Below are 23,090 nucleotides of genomic sequence, written 5' to 3' on the forward strand. Positions count from 1 at the left end.
TGTGGGAACCATATGGTATTTACACACATGGGAAATCCCACGTGGGTTTCCTGTGGGATTTGCATGGGAATTAATTTAAAAGCTGGAAACTAAAAAAAAAATTTTAAATCGACATTGCAACCCAGTGAAAAATAAAACCGCGTCCCACATGGGTTCCGCGTGGGTTCCGTGTGGGATTGATGGGATTTATGTGGGACGGATTTTCCCATGTGGTATCTGTATGGAAATTTGTCACCTTAAACCCATGTGGGTAATCCCACATGGGTTACATGTGGGAACCATATGGTATTTACACACATGGGAAATCCCACGTGGGTTTCCTGTGGGATTTGCATGGGAATTAATTTAAAAGCTGGAAACTAAAAAAAAAATTTTAAATCGACATTGCAACCCAGTGAAAAATAAAACCGCGTCCCACATGGGTTCCGCGTGGGTTCCGTGTGGGATTGATGGGATTTATGTGGGACGGATTTTCCCATGTGGTATCTGTATGGAAATTTGTCACCTTAAACCCATGTGGGTAATCCCACATGGGTTACATGTGGGAACCATATGGTATTTACACACATGGGAAATCCCACGTGGGTTTCCTGTGGGATTTGCATGGGAATTAATTTAAAAGCTGGAAACTAAAAAAAAAATTTTAAATCGACATTGCAATGCGTTAGGTTGATATTGTGTGAAAATATTTTATATTAATAAAGAGAATGGCAAGCAAGTATGTAAGTACCACGAATAATTTTTATCTTTCCTTATAGAAATAAGATTAAGATTTGTGCGAATAGACGTATTATTAGGATAATATAATAGTTATTTGAATATAGATCTCGAGTAAATTATTTGCAAACAATTAACTGATGCAAGTTGAAATATTGTCAAAAACCAATCTTGCATGCATGGGACACTGCAGTGTCCCACAAAGAAATGCAGGTTTGAAAGTCAAAGAATTCGCAATTTTCTTTATTAAAAAAAGAAAAAAATAGGATGGGTTTCTGTAACTTTTTTTATGCTCCAAAACTATTAACTTTAGATATAATAAGGTCCTTAAGACTTAAGGGACTTACGAACTACATTGTCAATGTAGTTTGTCCAATCCTGTTTTTGTTCCTCAATGTCACTGAGGAACAAAAACAGGATATTTACAGAAACTTTTCAATTTTTAATCTGGAGTACCACAGTGTTATTGATAATAAAGCCTCTGGGTCCAGTTTTCAAAGTAATACGATCTAAGTAATGTTTAAATAAAATAATATGCTTTAAAATGCATATAGTTATACATATAACTCCTGATAGTTAACTATATGTATAACTAATTATACATATAATTTGTTATAAAAACTTATTTTTTAAGGTTATGCTTGAATAAATTAGTACCAATTAATTCAAATTCAACGTGATTTTATGTTGTTATTGATGTTAAATTTATTACATTTCAATAACTCAGATTGAATCTTAACTGAATTATTGTAAGCTTTGTAGGGGTTTGTTGTATATCAAATGGTGTTGTAAATAAAGTAAAAATAATATATATATATATATATATATATATATATATATATATATATATATATATATATATATATATATATATATATATATATATATATATAAATATATATATATATATATATATATATATATATATATATATATATATATATATATATATATATATATATATATATAACATTTAAACAATAAAATTGATACAAAATTTCACTTTAAAACGAATACCATTAACATTGTGATGATAATAGCATTAGGAAACTAGTATTTATGTATTATTATTATACTATAAATAAACAGTTTTTTAATTCATTTTATAAAATGATGACAACTGATAATTAATGGAAATAAATACAAATTATAAAAATCATGTATTATTACTAAATACTATATTAATGCTAGTCTACAAAGTTAAAATCAATTTAGAGCATTGTTATTAGTTCTTTTGCGATTCGCACTTCCACTTCTGTCTCTCAAATTTATAAAATAGGTGGTCAAAGCTTGCTCAATAGGTAGGTTCTCAGCATAACAATGCTTTTTTCTTACACTTTCTAAAGAGAAATATGGCAAATTGATTACTTATTTTACTTAAATCGTAGGGTCATATATGCATAATGATGTCAGATGATTACCCGGTTTGTTGAACAACTTCACCCTTTATCAAACTCAGTCAATTTTTTGCCATCTCCCATTGAAAATGATGTCAGTTTTTGTTATCGTATTATGATGGTATATCTGAATTGTTAATATAGTATAAAAAAAGCATATACCATCAATTTTTTCCTGGTTCAATTATACATTTATTCTCAACAGTACTAAAAGTAAAAAAAAAAAGACATATTGTTCTTTCAGATAAGCAAGCTAATTTCTGAATTTAAATTGTTTTTCCTATGATCGTCTACAGTTTTAAGCAACAAAAGCAAGAAGTTTTTAGACCACATTGTTGGTGTAAATACCTCTAAAACCTGCTCATAGCTAGCATAAATTGTTTTACTTTTTTTTAAAATAAAATATTTTACTTTTTTTTTTAATTCAATTTTTTAATTGACATTATTTTGGTCTCAACATTCCCTCCCCATTGTCAATTATTGTTAAACTCACACTGCCCCTCTATCTACTGGCATCATTTATGGATGATCCCATAGCCTAAATACTATATATATATATATATATATATATATATATATATATATATATATATAATATATATATATTATTTTTACTTTATTTACAACACCATTTAAGAAACAACAAAGCTTACAATAATTCAGTTAAAATTCAATCTGAGTTATTGAAACGTAATAAATTTAACATCAATAGAAAAGTAAAGCTGTCATCATTTAAAATGTAAAGGGTGTTGTCAAAATATGTTGATAGTAAAATTAAGTTACTAATAAAATCACGTTCAACAATGATAAATATTCTTACTGTAGTAAGAATTAGTACTAGTTAACAAATTTGAACAAATAAATATAAAATAGTGAAAAAACAATGAACAAATAACTTGAACTTGAACTAAATCTTGAATTTGAATTAATTGGTTCTAATTTGTTCAAGCATAACCTTAAAAAATAAGTTTATATAATAAATTTTATGTATAACTAGTTATACATATAGAGACTTTATTCCCAATTACACTGTGGTACTCCAGATTAAAAATTTAAAAGTTTCTGTAAATATCCTGTTTTTGTTCCTCAATGTACTTCGTTAGTCCCTTAAGTTTTATGAACCTTATTATATATAAAGTTAAAAGTTTTAGAGCCTAAAAAAAGTTACAGATACCTCCCTAACTCCCCCCTATTTTAATTTTTTTTTTTAATAAAGAAAATTTGACTTTCAAACCTGCATTTCTTTGTGGGACACTGCAGTGTCCCATGCATGCATGCTTGGTTTTTGACAACATTAGAACTTGCATCAGTCAATTGTTTGCAGATAATATACTCAAGAACTATATTCAAATATCATATGAACATGTTAGAGAATGTTCATATGATATTTGAACATCACAAATTTAATAATATTGTTGTGATATGTTATATAAATAATTCCATAATAGATTATGATATGAAAATAAGATAGGATATGAAGGCCAAAGAATATCAAAAGAATAATCAAAGATCAAAGAATAAATTTACTTATAGAAATTTAGATTTTTGTTTATTAGTTTCAGAATATTATATTATGTGTGACCGCGGCCTTCTATAATAACAGGCCTTGACATCGCGCAACAAACTGAATGCCAATTCCTAAAACTGTGTTTACATTTTCATCTTTTAACATTAGACGAAAGTTTGTGTTCGCGCTTTTTTAATAAATCTTTAAAATGTGATTGGTTTAAAATTAGATAGCCCAACATCAAGACGATAACGTTGTAAGGTTCAAGGCGTTACATTGTAAGGTAATAATATTGTCAAACTAACGATAAGTTTTTTAATAATTAAAATGCCTTAAAAATGCCTTTAAAATGCTGTGTATCTCTTTGCAAGTCGAACTATCTCAACTACAACAAAAATATCAATTTATACAACTACTATATCAATTACAACTACAACAAAAATATCAATACTCAACTACGACAAAAATATTAATTTATAAATTCCCGAAGAATCTAGAGGAGAGAAAAAGATGTAGTGAAGCTATCCCAAGAACTGGTTTTATTGTTACAGACTATACAGCATTATGTCAACTGCATTGGCCAAATGAAGCACCTTTTGAAAGCATATATGGGAAGCAACGACCTTTAAACCAACCATCTGTTTTTAAAATATTCCGCCTAGTTGTTTAGCCACACCAGCAAGTAAAGTTAGAAAAAATGTTACTTCAAGCGGTTTTCGAAGCATTTTACCAGATGAATTAAATGATTTTCTAAAAGAGGATGAAATTATATTTGACGATATTCAATCTTTGTTGAGTGATAATAACGATGTTATTGTTTTCCAGCTTAATAAAAAAAGTTTACACATACAGTCAAAAATGTACAAACTTGGTGTTTCATTATTTATTTTAGTAATTTTCAATGATTATTCATTTGTAGCTAACCATAATGGCACAATTTGTAATATTTCATATTTAGCTGTAAACAAATTAAAGTTAATAAAAACAAAATCAGCTTTATTTGAAGCAGTTAGATTTTTAAAAAATAAAGAAAGTTCGCTTCAATCAAATATTCTATTCGAACACCTTAATGCTATGAGAAAAGTTAATGTTGGTGAAGTTTTATATACTTCAGATATTATATGTAGAGCATATGAGTATTTTGCTATGCGACGAAGTTTATATGATTGTTTGTGTATTGACTACAAGTTGCCAAGTATAAGGACTTTAACCCTGTTGAGATATATTGATAAAACTTTTTTTTTGCTTGAATCAACTTTTGTTGGTGTTTTTTTATTGTTGGTGATTTTTATTGTTACCATTTTTAGCAAAAAAAATTAAAAATACAGTTATCTTTCTAATATATAGATATATACTTTGTTATGGTTCTGCTTGTTATTGATACTATTTAATATTACATAAATATTCTTAATGAAATTTGAAATACGAAAAGCATGATTATCTTTTAACAATTTTTTGGTTTTCTTTTTATATTTCCGTTTTTGCTAGAGATTATTATTAGAAAACATAGACTGCCATTACACCCTACCTAATATAAAAATATATCAATATAAGTAAAAGTGAAAGTTTAATCGGCCTTCAGTTTTTACGGCATTTTGCGCGATGTCAAGGCCTGTTATTATAGAAGTCTACATCATTGAAAAAGTAGGTTTTTACGTTTTTGTTTTTTTGTTTAACTACTTATCCTTATTGATCACTTTTTTTCAGGATTCTCCTCATGGGTTCAAGCTCATTACGCATAATATGTGTTCAATTACGCATAAACGTTAGTCATTGTAAGTAATAAATTAGGAAATAATTATTTGTGAAATATTGTCTCTGTCTCTCTCTCTCTCTCTCTCTCTCTCTCTCTCTCTCTCTCTCTCTCTCTCTCTCTCTCTCTCTCTCTCTATATATATATATATATATATATATATATATATATATATATATATATATATATATATATATATATATATATATATATATATATATATAAATATATATATATATATATATATATATATTTATATATATTTATATATATATATATATATTTGTATTTATATTTTTTTTTTAGAAAATGTTTGAAGAAAGTTAGAAGATACTAAAAACCTTGGTATTATACAAGCCGAAGCGATTTAATTAATTCAATTGACAAAAAACGGCTTGTAAATCGCAAAAGAAAAAATAATATTTTTAATATTCGTTTTGGATGTATTGATTAATAGCATTTATTTTTAAATAAATTCATTTTGCAACACGTTTTTTAATTTTATAAAATTTCGTCATAATAGTTTAAGGTAAATCCCACAGGTTATAGGTGGAAAACATCACATGTAAAAGATCAAAAATGTTACACATTTTGAATACCAAATGGGATAAAGTAGCAAATACCAGATTAAGTTAAGCCTCTCTGAAAGCTTCGATGATTAATTTTAAATTACTATTTAAGTAATTTTTAAATTAAAAGAATTTTAAAAATTATCATAGAAGCATTCGGACTTTCATTTGTCTAGTATTGACTACTTTTATACCATTTGGATTAAATAATGTGGCATTTAAGATCTATAACATGTCGTATTTTCCACCTATATCCCATGTAGGATTTACCACATAAAACCCATGTGGGATTTACCATATGAAACCCACATGGGACAAAATAATAATCCCCATATGGGTTACATATGGTAAAAACCCACGCGTATCCCATATGGGATTTACCATATGGAATCCATGTGGGATTTTCCATATGAAACCCACATGGGACAAAATAATAATCCCCACATGGGTTACATGTGGAAAAAATCCACGCGTATCCCATGTGCGCTTTTTCACTGGGCCAGTCTCTTTCTGCAATTTTCACTTTTCCCTGTGCATTGCAAACATTACAGTACTCTTCTGGGGAATATAATCGTTCAATCTTTTTAAGCTTTTTTTCTAAAGTTCCAAAAACACGATCACAAGGCAAAAATGTATGTCCTTGAGTTGAACAAAAGTTCAATTGTTTTTACTAATATTGGTGTATGTCTAAACAGCCAGAAGCCTGCCATATAAATTAAGGCAATATTTTTATTTTGATCACCCTATGCATCAGAAACTAAACGAACAGTGTTTATGCCATTTATGCTTGTATTGCAGAGCTTGCCAAATACTGCACTGGAACAGGAAGAACTATTCTTTTTGAAATCATTCTCATTCCAAGTATAGATAGTGACATTATCTTGATTTAATGATCCGTTATTTATGTTTTCTACAACACAAAAGTTGTATATGTATAGTTGTCTACTGTAGTAAGCTTGTTGATTCTGTTTGTATAAAACTTTTAATATTCATAATATAAAAATACACTAAATGCCTTTCAACTTGTTTTCTTTTCCTTGCGTTACCCTTAGTTAGGCAGAGGCTTGCTTTTTCTCCAACAGCTATAAAACCTTGTGTAATTTCAGTCATTTTTTTCTATGTGAATATTAAATAAAACTTGAAGCGCCAACAAAAAGTGCGTTAATTTTAATACAAACACTCCTTTTATTGGTTGCTAAAAAATCATAACGTCATTTGATTCGTTGCGGATCAAGTACGTTTTGAAGCTGTAACCCTGTTTGACTTAGCGGGTTTTGAAAATGTTGTGATATTTTCCCTAAGTATTTTTAGGACCTAGAGTCTTTTATTAGATTTAATATTTAAATAGTTTATAGATTTCAGTATCTAGAATGTAGAAATTTAATTAACTCAATTTTTTTATTTTTGTGACTTAGCGCGTTTTGCAGATGGGCTCCTCAGATATTCTAATATACCTTTCTGGTAAGAGCAACAAGCTGATAAAAAAAAAATTTCATTATTTTTAACAAAAGTATGACTTAGCGTTCAAAAAATATGACCATTTAAAAAATTTGCAAACCCCTCTAATTGAGATTGTTCAAACTTTATATATATTATTTTGAACGTAAATAAATTTTACTATAAAATTAAAAACGTTTCGATGAATATAATTTTAGTTAGAAGTAGTGAAAAAAGTATTTTATTTACTATTTGCTTTCACATTTGTTGGGGACAAATATTTTGAAAGCTCCATTCATTGCAGTTTTTTACAAAGCACCTTATTTGACATAAGTATAAACATATAAATGTTTTGAGTTTGCTCCATGTCTGGAAGTTAGCTCAAACACCAGTTAAATGCTGGATGTTGGAGCTATAGTTCCTAAAAGTGGTATAAGTTGTTCTGTAGAGGCCTTTTTTTAATGTTAATTCACCTTCCCAGGCCACTACAGCCTAGGAAGCTACTTTTAGTTAGGGTTGCAATCCTCTCTCAGCTTTATAACTCCAAAACACAAACTTGACGAACAGCGCCTGTCTCATAAGCTAGATAACCGTGGTTCAACGCCACCTCTGGATAAGTTTTATAATATCGGTAAATTCCGTAAACTATTAAAAGTAAACAAAAATAAAAGTGGTAAAATAAATAAAACATCTATTAATAAAAAGTAGCAAGAAGCTCTAATGGCTTAAACATATTTTATTTAAATCGTGTAATTATTATTTAATTTTTATTTGTTGAAAAATCATGAATTTAATTTTTTTTTAAATATCAAACTTCAGAACACAAAGCTAAAGTCTAAAGATCAAAAATAAAAAGAATAACAAAACATGTCAAATAAAGACATAAATCAATTTAAAAAGTTACTAAGTGCATTTAACTCAATCATTTGTAAAATTAATATATTTTTCATTTGTGATAAGGGTATATTGTAATTCCAGAAATAGTTTTGTGGTATATCATTCTTTAGTTATAGGTTTATTATAAAGATCTAGATTTAACCTTAAACTCATTAAACATTGTAAAAGTTTTAAACTCGGTTATAAGTATTTTACTCGATGCCTTTGGTCCTCTAATTGAAATTGAAAACTCAGTTGCTGCAAAATAACTTTTAAGTTGCATATAGGTATTTAAATATTTAAATTTTATTTTCCGGAACTGTACGAAATCTTCAAGTTAACAACTCTAATATAGACGTTAATTGAATATCTAGTTAAGTATTTATTCGGATTTGTTTTGAATAACAGACTAAAAGTTTTTAGAATAATTTTAAACAAGCAACGTTATCGTAGTTAAGATATGTATTGTAATTAAGATATGTATTGTACAAAGCAAGAAATGTTTAAATAAACGTACTTTAGTACAATTATACCACTCATTTTTTCAGTGCCACATAAACTATGCAAACTTGCTTGGGGTAGTAAAAATAAAAACAAACTTGAACCTCTTTATTGTAAGCAGAAGCAAATCTTTTATATTTTAAAGACCGTTATACTCATGCTTCAATTACTTTAAACGAATGTTTTTAATATATATGAGCTTATTATTCTTTGTTTTATGTTTAAATGTAAAACCATTTAATCCCCGATTTCTTTCCATATTTTGTATTCATCAATAGATAAAAGTACATTTTATACAATGATAATTTTATTAAGCAGCCCATTTTTCAAACAAATCTTTTTAAATTTTTTATTGATTATCGCGGACCATTCATGGAAGAAAACAGTTTAAAAAAAATTTTACTGAGGATTTTATTCATCAAAGTAACTACTTTTCTTTTAAACGAAAGCTTAAATAAATCATTTTTACAATTGAAGATTTAACAATATACTCCTAATATTTTTTAGTGATCTTCCTTTTTACCCTCTATTTTAACATGGATTTATAAAAATTGATTTGTATCATTCACAATTGTAATCTATACATATAATAGATATAACGCATCTTGTATTTGTAACGGAATATTTTAAGTTTTTCCCTTCGCTAACTTATTTTCCTTCTTGTAAATATCTTATAAATCTTAACACGAACATTTCTTAGCGGTACTCGACGACAAGACCGAGTGGTCTTCTACGAGTCTCCGTATTTTTTCTCGTTCATGATGGCAATGGAAAAAAGTATATTTTGTTTTAGTTAAATTTAGAGATAATTTGTTTCCTTTAAACCATTCAGCAAGGTATAGCAGTTCTGTGTTTACAGTTTTAAATGACATTTTTATATCATTGCACTGTTAAAAAATTTGCTGTAAATTCAACGGAGAATGTCGGGCAGCAAAGTGACAGCACTTTCTCCGTAAAAATTTACGGTTTCCGTAGTTTCTATTTTCCGTAAAAATCAAAGAAAAAGTCCGTTGAAAACGATACAGAACTTTCTCGTTAAAATTTACGGGGTCCGTATTTCATTTTTTTTCGTTCAAATTAACGGAAAAACTCCGTTAATTCAGCAAATAGACAGTTACCGTCTCATGCGGGGCTAATTAAGCTAACTGGGGTTACTTGAACCCAAAAAAATAAAATGTTTGTTTATTTGTTTATTTTTTATAGAGTTATTTGGTATGAATGTAAATAAGTTAATTATACACTTACTCAAATCAAGTAACATAAAAAAAAAAAAGGTTAAATTTTTTGATCCAAAAAGTGATCCAAAAAATATTTTTTTAAAGGAAACCACATTAATGGTAAAAATTTAGTGTAAAACTTTTGTCTGTCCAGACATAACCAAAAAAGACAAAAATTATTTAACAACATTTCTTAAAAGAAGTATCAGTTGCTACAAAATGTAGTAATTATAATTGCCTTTAACTTTTATTATTTTGATTTAAAAAAATGTATTTATGTTTGAAGTTTAAAATTGAGGCTACTTGAACCCAAATATCATTGTAGCAACTTATGATTGAAAATGATTAAATTTGTTTTCCATAAACATTAAACCCCAAAGTGTAGTAATATATTTAAAAGGAGTTGATATACCTGTTATTTTAACCATGCTTTTAATATTTGTTAGGTTACAAAATTCATACCTAAATAATGTTGATGGTTGGTTGAAGTTATTGTTATACACCTTTTTGCGTATACTTTGTGCTATCTTAACTGGTTCTACCAGAATGGTTTGCAGATATGAAAGAAAATTGAGATCTAGAGCTTACTAAGACAAAAACCAATCAAAACTTAGAGCAAGCCTGCATTAATATTGAACGTGGAGCTACGAGTCAACAATTTGCTGAAGAACAACTTAGAATCAGCTGTTCCAGCATTAAGAGAGCTCTTCGAAGACGATCCCTTACTATCACAAAGAAACATGCAAGGCATCCAGCTGTCTTCACGCCTAAAGAAAACTGTCATTTTGTGATCACTTGAATAAAGTTTCAACTTTTGGCAACCCACTGACGTCATTTGATTTTCGAATTATTGTGAAATCCTATCTAGATTGATTAGGGAGTGATCTTCAATGTTTCAATGAAATTCTCCCAGGTGTTGAATGACATTATCAGCTATCCGAGAGATTTTCCGGATACCTCAAAAGGGAAGGGCTTCCCAGTGGGCACAGGACGTAAAAAAGACGTCTTTTAAACGTCTTTTGAACGTTTTGGACGTCTTTTGAACGTTCAAAAGACGTATTATTTAGGTCCTGTGCCCACTGGGTTTTTACACTATAAGTTCAAGTAGCCCCACAACAGGGGCTATTTGAACCCAACCTTAATCTCCCTTAAGAGGGGGGACCGAAGTCTACCCAAATATTTTTTTATCTACAATCATCATTACTAATTAATAAGTTTATTAATTAGCAACAATAAGTTTTTTTTACATTGACATAAATATGAGAGAGAACCACAAACATCAAACATGTATCAAATTCGGGTCCAAATAACTCCGTATGACGGTACTTAACTCATTTTACACAGTTTACGCGAAAGTTAAAAATAAATTAATAGAATTTATAAGTTGTTATAAAAATATAATTCGATAATTAAGGTACTTTTCTACCATTAAAATAAAAAATTTAACGGGCTAATTTCACCAAAGAAGGTAGTTATTTTGTGCATTGTCATTAAAAATAATTAAGAGAGAAGTGAAAAAATAAATATTGAACTTATTGTGCATGCGCCAAATTTATGAGATAAAGGACAATAAAGTACTGGTTCTGTTTCCTAAAATACTCCGGAACTAATAAAGTATTTAGGCTGAAATTTTCAGGGTATTTTAATAAAAGGACAAAGAATAATCTGAACCAAAACCAAAGTTGGATATTATTTGTACGTATAGTTATAAGGCATTTATGATGATGTTCAAATTTTGTTGCCCCAAAATTGCCCCAAAAACTAGGTTATAGTAAATGTGAAGGTTCGATAGAGGTTCACTTTGTAGTCATACTCATTCTGAAACTTCTGGGAAAACTTTTTTGGTCAACAATATATTGAATATTTTGGTCAACAATATCTTGAATACTTTGGTCAACAAAATCTTGAATATTTTGGGAAACGGTGAGCACAAAAAGTGAAATTTTCAATTTTTAAAAAAACACAAATAAAGTACAACATTAATAAAAAAATTAACTGATAACGTAAATATATTAAAAACTTCCAGCTTTATAGCTATCACCACCTTCTAGGTTCTTGTTAATATCATTTTAACCTTTTCTTTCATGCCTTAAATGCTTTCGTCTACATTTAACTTTCTCTGTATTTTGTTTACATTTTAAAATACTTCGAAGGTCATCTTTTTTTGCAGAACCTTGTATCAAAAAAATATCCTGAAGGAATGTTTAAATTACTGAAAACTTTCTTTAATCCTTTATAGCCATCATTAAAATTAATAATGGCAGAACTTGCACTAATTTGTAAAAATTTTTTACTGCAATAAATTCTCTTTGGGCAACGAGACCAAATTAGTGAATTAAGACACTCATTAAAATTATGAGTGAAACCATACAAGCATTTATAAAGTAATGCATCTTCACTTAGTTCTTGAAAAATTGGTTTAATTACATTCCTTATAGCAGGTGGTAGGGTGAGTCTTGAAGTACGTGTACTTTTACTTGTCACTTTATTAGAATGCCATTTACACTAGCTATCTTTCGTGCGAGGACAAAATTTATGACGTTCTTCTTCAGTAACATTTTCTGAACAGTGAAATAACACAGCCCAATAGGCTTTTTTCATCGCATAAATTTGGTTAGGTTGACGAATCGCCATATCATAGTACGACTGTAATATATTGCTGGCCTTTTGCGTCAAACGACCTTTTCCAAAAATTTTTTTGCCATCTGACAACAATTTATTTTTATATTTTGTTTTTAAATTATGTACCCTGCACCTAAACGTGTTTTGAATGTGACTAACACATTCTAGTTTATGAATTAAAAAATAATTACCATAAGGTTTTGATTCTACAGCTTTCATGTATGAACAAGTATCCCGATCTCCAATGTAATACTTATATTTTAAGTTATGCCTTGACACTGATCTATGAAATATTGCAACTGCCCCTTCTGACTCCATGGAACTAGCTGATTTATTACGGTTTATGTGGCATAAATGGAAGCTCTTCCACATCTTATACTCGTTAGTTCCTTTCTTTTGAGACCAAACTTGACAAGCTGTGCATTTTTTGACATTGTTTGATAATCAATGCACTTATTATTGGTTCGCAAGATTGCAGTAACAATACCATTTAAATATTTGTGGCCTCTTTTTTGCTATGTTCCATCTAGTGAAACTGTACATTCCGAAGTGTTGTTGTCAGTGCTGTGAGAAAGAGAACTAGCTATTAACATACTTTTATTTGCAGCTTTAAGGTAACTTTCAAGAAGTCGGTCATTTATATAATTATAAGGCTTAATTCCAACTGGCTCGACCTAGTTCATTATCATGGAAAGGTTTTTAGCACTTTCATGACCAATTCCAGTTACCAACAGTATCTAAGTGATTGTTAGTTGTTAATGCTGTAGTTTAATCTTTTGTTGAATGTGTGTTGTTTTTATCTAAAGATGAGTCTACATGCTGGTTACCATAAAAATATCTTTTACTTTTTTTGTATATATTTTTTCTTTTTGCCGTTATTTAACTATGATTCAATAAATAAAAACCAAAGCTCTTAAAAAATACTCAAGCACATAAAATAAAGTAAACGTTTTTCTATAAAGACGAAGCAAAAAACAAGATTTTGGCAGTGTTTGATCATACTAAAATTATTCTTTAATTATTCTTTATTAGCCAACAGACTAAAAATATTTATTACCAACAAATTAGTTTAAATTATAGCAAACTATTTCAAAATAATAAAAGAAATTGTCCCTTACCAACCGTTACTATGCAAGTTATCTAATATAAACAAACATGTTAATCTAAGATACTTGAAAAGTATATGAGTTGGAGCTTAGATATGAATTTTTTTGGATTCCTCGTAAAATTTCTGTCAATATTTTACTAAAATCAAAAAATTGAAAAAAGTTAACTTTTTCACTTATTTAATGGTAGAGGAGTACCTTAAGAAACTACTCGTATTTTAAATGATTAAAAATTATAATCCAATACACATCAAACACAACATAAAAAACTCAGTAGTTTTAAGTACTATAGCCACTTACAAAACATTTATGAAAATCTATTTTAATTATATAGACCATTTGCAAAACGTGCTAAGTCTAAAATATATCAATTTCTGTTGATGCACAAATATGAGTAGCTCAGTCTTTACTAGTTTTCTTAAATTCAATTTACTTGGACTTAGCGCATTTTCCAGATGAACTCCTGTCGAGTCGATGAAATAATTATTATAGCAATAATAGTTGTAATAATTATAAACAAATTATGTTATATTATTGTAGTCATAATATATTATATAATATTTATGATAACTAATTTCATTATGACAAATTGAAAAAATATTATAATAGTTATTATATATATTATATTACAATAATTATAATAAATATAAACAAAACGTCTTTTGATCTACTGATGCTTTGTCCATTCAAACAGCACTAGTTCGTTTACAAAACTCAAAACTTCTGGGTGAGGTCCGACATACTGTTCTTTACCAGTTATTTTTTTGATTTAATTTCCTTTTTCAGGATTTATATTTGCAATACAACTAAATAATAATTAGTTCAGATTTATAAATTTACAGTAAAAAAAAAAAGTAATAAAATATTTAAAAATGAAAATATTTTAAAATATGTAAAACAAGCATGTAGAGCGTACAGTTGCAGATAATCAGGATGCAGTGATATGGAAGTAAATGTAGGTTAAAAGAAGATAAAGTTAGGAGCATTTTTGAAAAAGAGGAGCATTTTTGTGGAGTAAACCCATGATTTCAGCTGGCAGCTTTTCCAGGGAACTTTGAAAACATCTTTCCAATTGTCTAGCATAGCACTGAAAGATTCAGATGCAGGTACATTTAAAGTTCAATGTTGGGTTGAAAGCAAAACCAAAGCATGAACCTGAGAAAAACTTTCAATAGTAGTACTTCATTTTAAAAGTTACAATCAAAATTAATCAATATAATATAAATTATAAAAGTACAAACAAATAATAATTTAACAATTATTAACATCAAAATTTCTATTCTACAGATAACTTTGTCAAAAACCACAATTATAAATAATTTGAATATAGATCAGATAACGAGAATAATAATTAAGAGACCTTTTTTAGAAAGACTGCACTACAAAAAAGTAAATATAAAAATAAACTTAATATACTATTTTATTTTTATATACCTTCTTTCCATGCATTTATCCTCCTGGTTTATTCTTCTCTTGCTAATTGTCATATAGAGGCCACATACCAAGGCTCACGAAGACGAGTTCAGCTCACTAAAGAGCATCATAACCTCTTCCCAGACCAAGAGTAAGTGATTTTTAGAAGAATGAAGGATATTAGAAAGAAAGTTAGAAGAAGTTTAGTTAGAAAGTTGGCTTTGAGGACAGTATTGCACTAGTAGGTAGAATGTGCAGCTCATGTTCAATATCAGTTCGCATACACACACGCATATATATATATATAGACAAATATATATAAATTGTATATATATATATACATATATATATATATATATATATATATATATATATATATATATATACATATATATATATATACATATATATATATATATATATATATATATATATATATATATATATATATATATATATATATATATATATATATGTATATACATATATATATAATATATATATATATATATATATATATATATATATATATATATATATACATTATGTATATATTTTGTAAAGCTTCAAAATGTTTCAATTCTTTAGCATTAAGGATGGCTGTTCGTTGTCTGGCATGATCCTTAATCTATATATATATATATATATATATATATATATATATATATATATATATATATATATATATATATATATATATATATATATATATATATATATATATATATACATATATATATATATACATATATATATATATATATATATATATATATATATATATATATATATATATATATATATATATATATATATATATATATATATATATATAGTAATACTCGAGAAGCCACTCTACTGCGCAGCTTAGACAAATCAAAACCGCCTGGAGTAGACCAGTTACACCCTTTTATTCTTTCAAAATTTTATAAGAACCTGAGTTTTCCATTATCTTATATATTTATCAACTCTTTTGAAACAGGTATTGTTCTCTCGCTATGGAAAGATGCAAATATCTCACCCATCTTCAAGAAAGGATGTAAACTTAAACCAATAAATTACCGTCCAATCTCATTGACTTCAATTAAGACTGTCGAGACAATTCTCAAGAAACCAAGCTAAATATTACTTCTTTACAAACAGGATTGTATTCTTATGGAATAAGTTGCCAAAGCAAGTTATCGATTCATGAAGCGTCGACGAGTTCAAGAATCGATATGACAAGTTCATTGTCGCCGAACAGGCATCTGCTTAAGTCTGCTAGACAGACTTTATGAGAAATTTAATTTTTTCTCATTGCAGATTATTGTATTATATTATATTATATTATATTATATTATATTATATTATATTATATTATATTATATTATATTATATTATATTATATATATATATATATATATATATATATAATATACATATATATATATATATATATATATATATATATATATATATATATATATATATATATATATATATATATATATATATTATATATATATATATACTAAACTAAATTACTTATGTAATAATTAGTTACGTAATATATAAGCAGTTATGTAATATAAAACATTTATAGGGTTTACAGCCATTTTATAACCATTTTTAGTTTGATATTTAATATTGATGCTTTTGACGGCAGTTTTTAGGCTTATTCAAAAGTTATGAAAAACTTTGCCGAATCAAGGGGGCATCCATAAAGTACGTATGCAGCAATGATGTAAACTAAATAACTAGATCTCTAACTCCGGGTTTTTTTATAAGCTGCAAATGAAGCCGACTTTTTTTGTTTACAGTTTTAATCGGCCATTAATATATCGGGCAAAACAGTCAATATATCATATAATAAAAAGAGTTAATTCCCGACATAATTTCTATTAACTTGCTTTAGCATTCATTTAAGTTAGTTATTTCTTTTGGTAATTTCATCATACAATAATTAATTCTTGTGCTGCGTATGGATGTTCTAGTAGATATGTAAAAGGCGGCACAAAATCCCTTCCACAAAGTTAAGAAGAAATGAAAAAAAATATAGTTTGAAAGACATGGTTTCCCATTTACAATCTAAAAATTATTTGACTACAGATGCTGCAACTGTTTTAAGCAAAAGATTTTCTGGACTCTATTATGAAATCATTAAAAATCAATTTCTCAATCAAAATGTTAAACCATAATGTCACAGATACAATGATGAAGTAAAAAAATTTGCTCTAACTCTTCATTTTTATTCTCCATGTGCATATAACTTTCTTCAACCAATGTTGTGTCTTCCTGCTGCAAGTTCAATATCACATTGGACATCATCTGTAAATTGTGACCCTGGTTTATTCCATGATGTTTTTGTCTATCTTGGTGATAAACAGTTAACAGATGTAAACTTTAAATATTGTGCCCTCATTATTATTATTATTTTTTTTTTTATTTTTTTTTTTTTAGGTGCGCCAAGAAGTCCTTAGGGTCTTGTCACAGAGCACCGCGGAAGTGCATTTAACCAGGAAGTTCACGCCTCCTTCCTTACCGTGACGCGAAAATTTGTCCAGAGCTCGTTTCGAACCTGGATCTCCTGCTTATAAAGCAAGCCCTCTAACCACTGCGCCACGGTTGCACATTATTGATGCTATGGCAATTAAAAACAGTATAACTCATGACAATAGTTCAGGTCACTATATTGGTTTTTGTGATTTCGGCAAGGATATTATTGTATGCGAACCTGATACTCCAGCTACAGAGGCATTAGTTTTTGTTTTTGTTTTTTTGTTTTGTTCTTTATTACAATATTTAATACAATATTTACAAATATATCAATAAGAAAAATTACATGCAAAGAAATTGTATCTAACAATTACACTAATCTTAATTATTAATTAATTAATAAATAAACGAAAATAATAAGAATATGATTGCACTAGGTACATCCAAATGCACTTTAAGGTTGTCCAAAAGATTGTGTAAAAGAATTTATCAAATGTTGGTGCGTTTACGTTTACGCTTCCACCGACAAAAATGCTAAACCACTGTCAAAGGATGGTTAACTTCCAAAAGTATCATACATACAATATTTGCAAATATATCCATTCACATACATCAATTTTTTTTTTTTTTAATTTTTTTTTGTTTTTTGTTTTTATCTTTTTATATATTTTTTTATTACAAAATTAAACTCAATATTAAAAGTATGTACCGTTCGTAATACAAGTTATTTACAAATATTACGAATTAAAATAAAAATTAAAGTAAGCAAGTAAATAATAAATAACTACTGTACAAATAATGTCAGTGCAACTTTTAACAAAATTCAAATAATGGTGTTTAAATATAGTTTCTCTCATAAACTTTAAATCAATATTGTATAAAAGTAAAATATAAATGAGTGATGACAAAACTGGGTATAATTAAAAGTATATAAATATATTTTTAATTGAGAAAATTACTTTTTTTAGTTTTCTTTTGAACATATAATAATTCCATTCATAAGAAAAATCAAAATTTTTTTAAATTATTTGGTTCCATAAAAAAGCCCCACGAAAAGGAATGCAAAATTTAACAAAGTTTGTTTGAAATTTTGGTTGTTTAATAAAATTATTATTTCTTAAAGAATATTTATTTTTTTCTTTTAAAGAATATAAATCAAAAAAGGAAGCTGGAGATGAGTTTGTTTTACATTTAAACATAAAACAAAGAACATTGTAAACATTTACTTGATATATATTAAAAACATTCACGTTAAATAAGAGTGGCCTTGAGTGAGTAAAATGGTTTTTGAAATTTATAAGACGTGTAATATGCTTCTGCTGACAATAAAGTGGCTTTAATTTACTTTTATGGGTACTACTCCATGCAATATTAGCATAATTAATATGACAGTGTATAAAAGAGTAATATAGTTGAGTTAATGAATGTTTGTTTAAAACGCTTCTTGCTTTATATAAAACTCCAATGCTTTTTGCAATTTTGTTGCATAAATGTCCGATGTGATTCTTCCATGACAGATTTTTATCTACAATGATTCCTAGAAAATTTGTGAAAATTACTTATTTTATTTGAATATTATCAATATGAAAAAGAGGCATATTACTTGGAAGTAAATGTTTTTTAAATCGTGGATGAAATAAAATCCATTTATTTTTATCAATGTTGAGTGAAAGTTTACTTGACTTAAACAATCAGATATTTTTGTTAGTTCAATGTTCATACCATAAAAAAGTTTATTGATGTTATTGTTAGATAGGAATAGGTTTGTTTCATCAGCAAACGTTTTGGTTGTTAATTTTGAGACTTCATGGAGATCGTTAACATAAATTAGAAATAGTAAGGGCCCTAGTATAGATCCCTGTGGAACTCCACAGGTTATATTTAGATAATCTATATTTAAATCAACTTGTGAAGAAGATCCGTCGACATAGACAAATTGTTTGCGATGTTTTAAATAGCTTTTTAGTAGTTTTAAAGCATTACCGGTAATACCATAATGTTCAAGTTTTTTAAACAGTATTTCATGGTCAATTGTGTCGAAAGCCTTAGATATGTCTATAAAGACGCCTAAAGTAAACTCTGACTTTTTGAATGAATCAGTTATACTACGAGTAAGATGAGTTATTGCATGTTCAGTAGAGTTATTTCTTTTAAAACCGAATTGATTTATGTAAAGTATATTATTAACAGCAAGATGATTAGATATTTGGTTGAACAAAATTCTTTCTAAAATTTTTGAAAAAACAGAGAGGATAGATATCGGTCGATAATTACTGACATTTGATGGTTCACCTCCTTTAAATATAGGCGTTATTTTTGCTATTTTCAATTGATCGGGGAAAATTCCTTGATTTATAGAGCATTTAAAAACTTTAAAAAGAATATGTTTTATGGTATCGTGTGAATCTATGACTATATTACAATTTATATCATCAGGACCAACTGCTTTAATAGTTTTAAGCATTTTAAACGCACTTTCAAATTCTGAAGAAGATATTCAAATTTATCTAAACTAGAGATTAATGGAAACACGTAATAGCTTATTGGATTAATCACATTTGGAATATTTTTAGCTAAATTAGGGCCAACAGACAAGAAATGTTTATTTCATTCTCTTGCTATTTGTAATTTCATATAAAAATACGCCATCAACTTTTATAGTGTTAGGCACAGTGCATAATTTTAATTTACTATTTCAAGTAATTTGACTTATAATTTGCCATGTGCATTTTGAATTATGTTTATATTTTTCAAGTAAATCATAGTAATATCTTTTTTAAAATTTTTTTCCTTTGACTATCAAACATTTTAGCATAATTTTTATAAATAATTTTATTTTTTGGTGTTGGTTTTTTAAGTACTTTATATACAGTTTTTGCTTTATTTTTGAGGATTTCCTTAGATCTTTATAAACCCATGGTGACTTTAAACTTTTATTGGTTATAATAAATTCACGTTTTGGAAAATTTAAATCATATATTTCATAGAAATTTTGAATAAATGTATCGTATACTTCATTAGCTTCAAATGCACTGTTTATATGAATCCAATTTATTAAAGATAATTGATCCTTAAACGATGCTAGATTTGCATCGGTGAAAAAACGTTAGATAATGACTTATTTATGTTGTTGTATTAATTTGTAGTCAATATTAACAGAGAAAAAAATAGGGAAGTGGTCGGAAACGTCACTTTTTATTATACCTTTTTTAAGAGTTTCATTAAAGATATCGGTTGTTATAATGTTGTCAATTAAGGCAGCTGAAGTTGAGGTTACTCCATTAGGTTTGTTAATTAGTGGAATTGTTCCATGTTTGAATAAGTCATCGTAAAACTTTTTAATGTTGTTATTAACGTGATATTCAAAACAATTTAAATTTACGTCACCAATTATATAATTTAGTTTCTTTTCCTTAAAACTATTTTTTTAAATATCATTAAACAAAAATGCATTCAAAATTTCAATATGGCCAGATTGTGGGCGATAACATCAGGTTATAAGTATGTTTTTAGAACTATTGGTTAAAAGTTCAATTGTTAAAATTTCTTTATTATCATCAGAAATACTCATCTCAGGTCTAATTAAAAACCTCAAATTTTCCGTTTTATAAAAAAGTACACCACCTCCACGTTTATTTGCTTTACGCACTAGTGGGATCATATTAAAACCTAGAATATGGAGATTTAAATTAGATTTAGCGCCATCAAATTCACAGCACGTTTCAGTTAAGCAAATTATACTAAATGTATTTGAAGTTTCCTCTGTTAAAGTAAACAAATTTTCAAAGTTTTTTTCAAGACTTTTAATGTTAAAATGAATAACACTTAAATGATCCCGAGAAAGAAATTCTTTTATTTCTTTGTTATAGAAGTAAGAACAATTGTTTCGCAAAGCTCCTACATCACTAAAATAGTTTAGATCCGGATCTGAATTAGTGTCAAGCACCAAGTCGTTAGACTGAAAAAAGTTAAATGAAAGCGATTCAAAATTGTTTTGATAATTAGAATCCATTTTTAAAATTTAAATAACTAGAAATAAAAGAATTCATTTAAAAATCGCGCGTAATAAGTTTGTTGTAAATAACTTTAGCATATTTACCTTTGGCTCTTAATTCCTTTGCTTCTTTAAACAACTTTTTCCTAATTTCCGTGGTTCTTTCGCTACAATCTTCATTAACATATAGTTTTTTATTCCAAAGTTTTAGTTTGATAAATTTTTCAAAAACTGCGTTTCTTTCTTTGTAATTTAGAAATTTTACTATTATTGTTCTGTTCTTTTTAACTCCTTTTTCATTTCTTCCTGTTCGATGCGCCCTTTCAATCTCTAAATCATTAGTAAAACCAAACTTGGATTTTAAGACTTCTTGAATTTTTCTGTCGCTGTCTTCCAATGGTTCGCTCTCGCTTTCTTCGACTCCATTAAACCTAAGATTATTCCTACGACTTCGATCTTCAAGTTCGGCAAGCTTGTTTTTCACATCATTGTTTTTGTCATTAAACTTTATGTTATCTGTTGGTTCGACATTTGAAATTGCATTTTTTTTCAGTTCTTTCAATTCGGCTAGAGTTGTTTCATACTTTTCACTTACAAAGTTGACTTTCTCAATTCCTTCATTTCAGTTTTAACATTTTTATTTTCTTCTTGTATATTATTAAATTTAATTTCCATTTTATCGAATTTATCATTAAAAAGTTTTATTAATGTGTTTTCATGTATCTCCAGTAAATCCTTTATATTGGTTGCTGAAAATTTTGCCATTATTATTATTTTTTTATTTTATTTTTTTTATTTTTTTTTCCTTCGATAAAAAAATAGTCCGTTCATGATCGCGGTTGGTTTACCAATGTTTTCATGTTAGTTGGCTTGCGAGGACATTGGAAAACACCCATTGGTTATGTTTTATCGAATAAAGTTAAAGCAAGTGAAAAGTAAAAATGAAAGTAAAAGTAAAAGTTTTATTTTCAACAAAGCATTTAAAAGTTTTTAAATTTTTTTTGCCAGTTTGGCAAAGACATTGACTATATAGTTAGTACTTTTTCATATAACAACCAACTAATACACATTTTCTTGATTCATGTCATGTGCTTAAATTGGCAAGAACTTCTCTTAATGATTTAGGTGTTTTTATTGATGGTGATGGCCAATATATTAAATGGAGTTACATCGAAGCTTTGTTTGAATTACAAGAGTTTGAAGGTTTGAAATTTGCAAACAATTTTTCAAGAAAACATATAGAATTTCATCGACACATAATGAATGTGAAAATAGCTGGCCAAACTCTTAGCAGCGCTGTTGCTGATGCAATTGAATTTTTAATGGTATCTCAACAAATCCGTACAATCCGTTTTATTCGAGTTATTGACAAATTATTTGACATGCTTAATTCAAGAAATACAAATAGTAAAAACTTTAAAAAACCTTTATATCTTCATGATCAACTTTATTGGAAAGGTTTTCTTAATGATACTATTACTTATCTGAGCAAGTTGACTGATAAAA

At 27.6% G+C, this 23,090-nt stretch overlaps 1 protein-coding gene and 2 long non-coding RNA genes across 3 annotated transcripts; 1 reads left to right on the forward strand and 2 right to left on the reverse strand.

Moving 5' to 3' along the window:
* Positions 1-467: 467 nt before the first annotated feature.
* On the forward strand, positions 468-5,863 carry LOC136086595 (uncharacterized). Its single transcript, XR_010641454.1, has 3 exons — positions 468-722; positions 5,329-5,396; positions 5,681-5,863. It is a non-coding gene; the product is annotated as an uncharacterized LOC136086595 (long non-coding RNA).
* An 8,286-nt stretch (positions 5,864-14,149) lies between these two features.
* Positions 14,150-15,388, reverse strand: LOC136085954 (uncharacterized). Its single transcript, XR_010641286.1, has 3 exons — positions 15,137-15,388; positions 14,619-14,857; positions 14,150-14,508 (listed from the first exon to the last, which is right to left on the reverse strand). It is a non-coding gene; the product is annotated as an uncharacterized LOC136085954 (long non-coding RNA).
* Positions 15,389-21,639: 6,251 nt separating this feature from the next.
* On the reverse strand, positions 21,640-22,480 carry LOC136086338 (uncharacterized). The gene is made up of 2 exons (XM_065808633.1): positions 22,477-22,480; positions 21,640-22,199 (listed from the first exon to the last, which is right to left on the reverse strand). Exons 1-2 carry the CDS (start codon positions 22,478-22,480, stop codon positions 21,640-21,642), a joined length of 564 nt encoding a protein of 187 aa, XP_065664705.1.
* Positions 22,481-23,090: the final 610 nt, after the last annotated feature.

This window comes from Hydra vulgaris, chromosome 10 (assembly GCF_038396675.1).
Source record: "Hydra vulgaris chromosome 10, alternate assembly HydraT2T_AEP".
In the NCBI taxonomy this organism is placed as follows: domain Eukaryota; kingdom Metazoa; phylum Cnidaria; class Hydrozoa; order Anthoathecata; family Hydridae; genus Hydra; species Hydra vulgaris.